Source organism: Opisthorchis viverrini, assembly GCF_000715545.1.
Source record: "Opisthorchis viverrini unplaced genomic scaffold opera_v5_160, whole genome shotgun sequence".
Lineage (NCBI taxonomy): Eukaryota > Metazoa > Platyhelminthes > Trematoda > Opisthorchiida > Opisthorchiidae > Opisthorchis > Opisthorchis viverrini.
In genome coordinates this window covers 311424-319533 of record NW_008751817.1, presented here as the reverse complement: position 1 = coordinate 319533, position 8110 = coordinate 311424, and the positions used below count along the sequence as shown (strand labels likewise).

Below are 8110 nucleotides of genomic sequence, written 5' to 3'. Positions count from 1 at the left end.
TATATATATATATATACTGGTGAAACCGTGTCAGTAAAACAATAAGACACCCACTTTTTACGGTATCCCACAGGAGTTCAGTAGAGTCTGGCCGACGATTGGCAAGCAAACCTCGCATACTGGTGCACGAAACTGCATCGAATGTTGTGTTTTGTTTGACCTGATCTATGGTTTTGTTAGGAACCAGATAAAACACTAACAAATGAAAATATTCGGCAAATTCGTTTGAAATTCCTCTATAGTGAGCGAAGACTGATTGGAATTCCACGAGGACAGGCCCAATTCGTGAGCTTCATAAATTGTCTGAAGATTGAAGCAAAAGGACAAATAACTCACCTTCAAAACCTTCAGATCATCGAGAATCGAAGGTAGGCAAGAGCCTGAGAGAAGATCAACCTCTGTACTCTATGGGTTATATACTCGACGTTATGATTATGCGGTTAAATACCAATGATCCAACGACGAAAGAAAGTGGTGGTCCAATGAGGCTTTCACACTTATCAAACTGTGCGGTGAACGTAGCACAAGTAAACTGGTAGACGGCTTCGTATCGGCATCTGAATTCCTAAATGTCTGTTGGAGTCGGAACCAAACATAATTACAGGATACAGCAGTGTATGTCTCCGCTGAACATCAGTAAGACTCAACGAAAGGTCGGGATCTATGGGGGGGACTATTGCGCGGGCAGTAATCTACCTGTCACGATATTAATCCGCAAAATCCGTTTGCTGGTTTTCGTTAGCGGGAAAACACCGAAAAGCTTCGAGCCCTCGTCACACAAATAATAAAGCATTCCATCTTTGAAATCAATCTGTGAACTGTAAAAATGGGTATACTGGTGTGTAAGATTACCAGGAAACGGGTCTTTTTCCCGTGAGATCCAAGAGTTTCGAGGTTTCCTTATCTCTTCTTGTCGTTTCATGGATAAGTTTGGACTCTAATGATAAGTTGACGATTTCCGGAATCTCTAAAGGATTCCCAGATAAGTTGTGCGCAGCTGATGTCTCATGGGAGTGAAATATGTTAGCGCTGGGCAAACTCTCTCCATCCGACCAAACGAATCCCAGACACCGGAGACCAAACTGGCAATGAATCAAATCAATCATGAGTAGTAAAGCAGCCCGATCGACTGTCTGGCGAAATCGGCTGCAAGGAAGTAAATACGAGCATTTTAAAAGCAGACATGAGGAACGTGACAGGGTTGAAATTTCAACGTTTTCTTGAGCGAGTCCCATATCAGAAAACACACTTTATGTAGCTGAGTAGCGCGGTAAAACCACACCAACTTCAACCTTTGTCCTTCTCAGAGGCTATCAGGTTGTGTAGCTTCAGACACTTGGCTATTTAACTTCGACAACCACACCTGGTGTCGGAGTGCTGTATTAATGAATAGAGGCCGCGATCGACGGGACACATCACCATGCCACCACAGAAAAAATATAACAAGGACCTTCTATGTTAGCTTATCACTTTCCCCGCTATATTCGCTATACCACTTACGCAAGGTACTTCTCATATCAACGTTCTATTGTGTACATCCTCTAAAACGTTTCAACTATGGGACTAAATCATCCGGGCTATCTATTCCCATACTTCTGGTCACGTTTGGGTGTACGGTGAGGCACCTAAAAGTTTCTTCACAGGTGAGCTTTGTCTAGGATACTCCCCATCCACATTTATGTTCAGTTCTACTAAAACGAGAAAAAATTATACCATCACGGAGTATACTCTCGAGGTATGGGTGCTGAAATCACATCCGAAGGACGACAGGCTGAGATTATGCGGATGATATCGTTCCGTTATTTTACGATCCAGCATTCGCAAAAAAACAACCCCAACGAGGATATTCTTCACGGCCATAAGCCTCTTACAATAAGCCCCAAAATACCCATTTATATCCACCTTTCATTATGCGTATTGCGTTTGAGCACCAGGTTCCAATACACAAGTGTTGCTGTCCTTGATGACGACGATGACGAAGAAACCTGTACCTGAGGGACATAACCAAGAGCGAGGTGCCTACGCATTCAAGCACGTTTGAAATAAATACAGTTGTGAACGGCTTTGTAGCGAAACGTCAAAAACCAGGTTGAACCAAAGTCCTTTTAGAAATTAACCATCCAACACAAGTCCAGCACACGACAAACTATGATTAGGCAGTTCAACTAGCAAGCTCAACACTGGGATGCGTTAGGCGCCATGTTCTATAGAGTCTCCAACCACGCGCAAAGAGAAGATGGATACTACCGAGAAGATGACAGTAACCACCTTCATTTTCCGTTGGCACCTTAGGGCTCATCCTCTTTAAACCCTTCACCAAAAGCGGTCGGGAGTGAAAAACAAAGCGCCGGTGTTAGAGAGTGATGAGACATATGCGATGCATACTGCAGCTACTTTAAACCTTTGAGCCCTATCTGCCACCCGAGGAAGGACCACTTATTACGTAAAGCTTACAGACCGTTAGAATCATCACCAAAAGAGACAGATATCGGTATTGTATAGTGACGCTTCGCTGACATTCAACCATTTATTTGAAGAACTAAGTGTAGAGTAAAGAATGAACATAGATGAGAGACCGAGCGCTAGCCTACCAAAATCATCCCGAGATGCCTATACCAGCAGACACTCATTCCAGCAACCCAGGTAGAAACTGTCAACAAGAAACCACTGAGATCGACCAGAATATGCAGCGCCTACAACTAGGCATAATGGAGACCGCGGACCCCATCGTTGAAGACCAGTCACACCGGCAGCCAGGATTTCCTGATCTCTTCCATGCCTCAACATCACCACAGGAAGCAACAGCAGTGCTGACATCGGTACCTCACAGCCGTACAACTACAAAGTTTACCTGATTACGTTTAAATAGTTGAAGTCAAAAGAAGTCAAAGAACACCAAGACTGAGTCGTTCATACATATGGTGCTGCTCTAACATCTGACAGAGTGCGGAAATGTGGTTGACAGACTCCACCAAGTCGCAACCTCACTGGATGGTCACAGGTCAAGGTTTCGCGTGCCATCGCAAGACCAAGAAGGATCAGTGACGCCAGGAGCCTTTTTAAAACGAGGGTGGTTACTGCACTCACTGCGAGTAAGCCTTTTGAAAACGGGCACTATTACCGACTAACCCCAGTGACCTGAAACGGTCGCTTTCTCCCAGACAGACGCAAATAGGCTACGCCAGCACTGCCTGAGGAATCTACCGCCATCCATCAACAGGTTCAAGGTTGTCAGGGCTAGGGTCACAATGACGCTTAAGTAGATAAAAACACTCGGACACTTATGAGGCTGAGGAGTGATCCATGCTCAGCCCATTTTTTCTGTTGCAGGCCGGTAGTAAGGATTGGAAGTTGAAAGTAGCCAACTGGATTATTGTTGTACTGGGACCAACGGCCCAAACGTTCTCACTTGCTGGATATCAGAGAGCCATTCTGATCCACTGTAGTCCCGCTGACTAGAGATTTCTGAGGGCCAGTCGAACTAAGTAAGTGGAGCAGTCTGCAGACATTTCCAGCATTCTTAGCATCTTCCACTTATTCCACCATTCGGGTCCCCCAAGCTTTGGGGATGAATGCATATTTAAATTCACCTGGCGACGGATGATGCGTCGGGTTGAGTTGTGGTTGCGGCCACAAGGAACCTCTCTCCGGGACTCCGGGAGAGCAATGGCCCTATCGGAGATCCAAGGTCTGGATGACGTTGGCTGGGTTGTGTCGCAAACGGAAATTCAGGCGTAGAGTGGTACTTCAGATATCTGTTCCGACTGGTCGTTAATATCCGAGATCGAACCGTTCGACAGACGTTCCAGGAGCCGGTTCTAAAAGGTCCGTTTGACTTCTGGGTCCGCTAGTTTCTCAATAGGTGTGCGCGTTTATCCTAGGCCCGAAAAGCGCAATGAAAAGCAGCAGCTCTCAAGTGCCTGATCGGAATTCAGGTTGGCATTCCACCAGCAGTGGCACGCAGTGATCGACCCACACTACTGGCAAGTGGCGACAATGTGGACTATTTGATTTCGGGACTGGCTCGTTGGTGGGCAGCACGTTCTCAGGCGAATCTCTATGTTCCGGAAATTCGTACAGGAAAGAAACAGTCCGTGATTGGCACACATCTGAAGCAGGTGTTCTCGGTTGTCCTTACGTCTCGCATCCAACCCAAGAAGGTCACCCAACTGGATCTCAGCAGCGTTCAGTCTATCTACGAGGCGGCATGGCTGTGGTTATAGCGCGAATTTACTGACCCGAAGGTCTATGGTTCGGACCCGACCTCTGTCTCTCGACTCCCCCTGTCTAAGCTTGGGAAACCTGGCAGTATCCCAACCCTCGTGCTTCCTTCGGGTGGCATGGCAGTTAGGCACAGAAAGGACGCTACAGCTGAGCGACCTAGGAGTTCATGTCACCAGAAACCACAAATATGTCTGAGCTTTTAGCCCGTTGTAAAACAGTACCCCCAATCGCCATACAAGCCGTCTTCGGCAGATTCAGAGCCAATTGGGGCGTAAGCAGACAAATTCGCAGACAATGTGAGATGGACCTCACTTTCTCATTTTTTTCACATAGGTTACCAAACGAACCACGCAGAGGCGGCCATCGAGTATGCAACCAAGTACCAAAATAGTCGTACGCGCACCTCAGACACGTTCGAGGATCCACTAGGCTCTCTCTGGTTTTTAACTGTATTTCGGCGGTCAAGGTTTACCGTTGGACGATAAGTGTGTGGGCTTTATAACCCGACCTTCTTCGGAGTAAAGCAATATGACTGTTTCCATAAATATCGACATGCTGGTCACCGGGAAAGAAACACCTTAATGCTCCACACTTCAGAAGATAGAACGAATTCACCTCCGGATGGGCCCACATTACGACGAATTCTAATGCGGCGGCATAGTGCTTTTCGTCTGGTTGCTCCGCATTGGCCTCCCTAGCATGGTTGTATCTTGCTTAACGGATTTCCAGCCAATGTAGCTCGTGGAATAATTCTAGTAGTCAAGCTTGATGACAACGGCAAAGTGGTAGCTTTCGGTTGGAACTGTGGGGAACGAAAGGAAATCTGTCAGCTTGAGACAGTCAGGTGGTTAATGAAGCTTTTACCACCACACCTAATGCCCAAGTTGCACTCAAAGTAACGAAATAAATAACGAAATAAAATAAAAAACGGAATAAAAAATTTTATCGTTAGTTCGTGCCGTACCATTTGAACCTGCATGATAAATACCTCGTTTTCGACTGCATAGTTATAACTATACAAATAGAACCATAATTTGGTTTATATGTACTGCAACAGCGTTTTTGAGCGCCTTTCAGCGGCTGTGTATATATACACAGTCGCTGAATGGCGCTTTAGGTGTCACTGATTTGTGTCAACACTCTCATCAGATGCATGTAGAGACCATGTAAGCCACCGGGGAATGTACTTACAAAAGGTTACACCTTAGGCAGACGGAGTGCGACTGGAACAAGCGCTCAAAAACGCTGTTGCAGTGCATCTAAACCAAATTATGGTTCTATTTGTTATTAAAATCCCACGGAGCCTTTCGTAAACTCCTCACGGGTCAGAAAAAGAAAAATCGAAAAGTTGTGGTAATAGTGATATCCAATGTAAAACATGGTATGGATACAGTCAATGGGTCTGGTCGGGTGTATCTGTAATAGAAAGAGAGATGCACGTATGTGTGCATCTTATGTATACATAAGGTCATATGATAAACACTTGTGAGCAGGTATAGTTGGATCTCAATTGCGTCACATGAGGGCTGACCGGACTTCGCGCAATAAGCGACAAATTGAGTCAGTTGTGCATTTAAAGAAAATAGTCTTAAAGGTGACCTTGGACATGGTGGAAACATTCAACATGTTTCGTTCTCTTGGCTTCTATTTATCAACTGATACATCATGAGCCCGTATAGCGAGGGGATCAGTGGTAATAACGTTGCAAACTTAGCCACTTTTGGCTGCACTGGCCGTCACTAGTCACCCCTTAAATGGGATGGCGAAATCTTAAACCAACCATGTCTGTTGTGCTTGGATATGCCTATCCGAAGCCTCGGATACGGTTAGAGGAGCCCTGAATATCTCCCAGATGCCTAGTCAGGATATGTACCAGAGCCCAGTCACCACTCGCAGGGTGCGGAACGCTCTGCACCGATGGTAAGCTTTTAATCTGAGATGGATGGATGCGTTTAGGAAACATCAGAGCTTCTTCACTCATCTTTTTGTAGTGAAAAAGTATAATATTCTGCATTTCCCGATCATCGCAGAATGTAGCCAGCCGACAGATTTGTTTCAGCTTTTGACCCCACCATTAGTGGGGAGCCTTACGATCGGGGTACCTTGTGTACCTGCGAGTAAGTTTTGTCGGATCATGAAATGCATCACGGCTGCTATGTTTTTGCGTGCACAAATTAGACACATAGTGATTTTATCTTCAGCTTCTACTCTGTGCGCCCAAAAGTTGCCCACACTGTACGTAAGGGCTCGTCGATCAAAACCGTTTAGAGGAGAACAATTTCCTGTCCGAAGCATATTTCGAGTTGCCACAGGAGCTGATACAATTATTATACAATACTATTATTATTCGTCATTGATACTAACAAGCCAAACGATGATTCCCAGTTTATGTTCGAGGTATTCACCTAGTTGCTGGACTTTTTAGTGGATGGTGTCTGCGAATTTCATCGGACTCCACCTTCCGTCTTTTACGTATTGTTTGCGACAGGCATGCCAGAACACTTCTGAAGCAAGCAAAAGGGCGCACGTTATGTCATCGCTGAGTATATTGTACGTAGAAGAGTGTACACATTGGTCCGCAAATGACTTCCCTCATAACAGCTCCCCTGCCACGTGCCCTGGATTTTCACGCCTGACAGAAAGAAAAGCACCAAAAGGGTCATAGCCGTTCGGAGGAATCGATTTCCCACCCGACTGATGATCTCTCACTCGATTACATCGGAAATTTGCCTTGGTCTTCTGTGAAGACTCCTCGTCTTACTACGAAATATGCTAGTTGGGCTGATCTTTCTATGTATTCATGGAACATACTGAATGATGACAATGCCCTGGCGTCTTCGTCACATGGACTCTTATCAAGACGTAAAGACAAACAGCCTCTAACCGACTTGGTCTTCACGGCGGAGGGAATTCTTCGACTCTTGCACAAGACCGACCCATTCTGCGCCTTGGGGCCCGACGAGGTTCATCCAAGGATTCTGGTGAAACGTAGTCCACACTGGCAAATCATTCACACCTGGTGTTTCGTCAGGCGCTTGACGAAGGCCACCTTCCCTCTGCTTGGAAGCAATCGACTGTCACGCCAAACTACAAGACTGGCGACCGCCTGTCGCCTGGCAGCTACAGGTTTATAAGCCTCACTAGCGTGCCGTGCAAGGCGATGGAACGCGTGACAAACATGCTCGTGTTTACGGACAGCTTGACCGAAGCCAAGGACGAGGGACTCATATCGGATGCCATATTTTTCGATTTCTCAAGAGCACTTGATAGGGTCCCACATGTCCCGCTGCTCCACAAACTGGAGTCTTACGGGATTCAAGGGAAAATCCTCCCCTGGATCAAGGCACTACTATCAGACAGATCATTCCGAGTGAGGATGGGCTCGACCTACTCTTCCCCAGCGCCGGTCTCCATTGGAGTTCCTCAAGGCTCCGTCCTGGGACCAGTGCTATTTCTGATCTACGTCAACGGCCTACCAGACGTTCCGGAAAGTCCATATATGCTTTTTGCGGACGACTTGAAATCCTGGATTTCCAATGCCAGTGCCATCCAGATGGGCGTAGACGCTGCAAAGCAGTGGTCGTTGGACTGGCACCTTCCTCTGAATGACGAAAATTGCGTCCATATGTCGTTTGGATAGGATTCAGCGAATGCCTTTGTTATGCATGGTTAGAAAGGACCAGAAGACATCACGAGGATAGATGCCAAAAAGGATTTGGGCATCTGGGTCTCCTCAAACTTGTCCTTCTCTCAGCAGCATGAGAAATCGGCCCAAAAGGCATTCGCCATTTTACGGATGATCCGATGCACCTTCTCCCGTATCAGTCGAATGGACTTCCAAGCGCTCTATGGGGCCTACGTCAGACCGCTCCTGGAATACACCAGG

At 46.5% G+C, this 8110-nt stretch overlaps 1 protein-coding gene across 1 annotated transcript in view; it reads right to left on the bottom strand.

The window, feature by feature from the left end:
- The window catches only part of T265_14222 (hypothetical protein), a gene marked incomplete at both ends in the record, with an annotated part of 27523 nt that extends 26377 nt beyond the window's left edge, over nucleotides 1-1146 (bottom strand). The window contains 7 exon segments of the mRNA XM_009172639.1: nucleotides 55-195; nucleotides 201-303; nucleotides 337-405; nucleotides 449-565; nucleotides 603-661; nucleotides 697-818; nucleotides 853-1146. Of these exon segments, the coding sequence (XP_009170903.1) occupies nucleotides 55-195; nucleotides 201-303; nucleotides 337-405; nucleotides 449-565; nucleotides 603-661; nucleotides 697-818; nucleotides 853-1106 (865 nt within the window).
- Between the last annotated feature and the right edge of the window lie 6964 nt (nucleotides 1147-8110).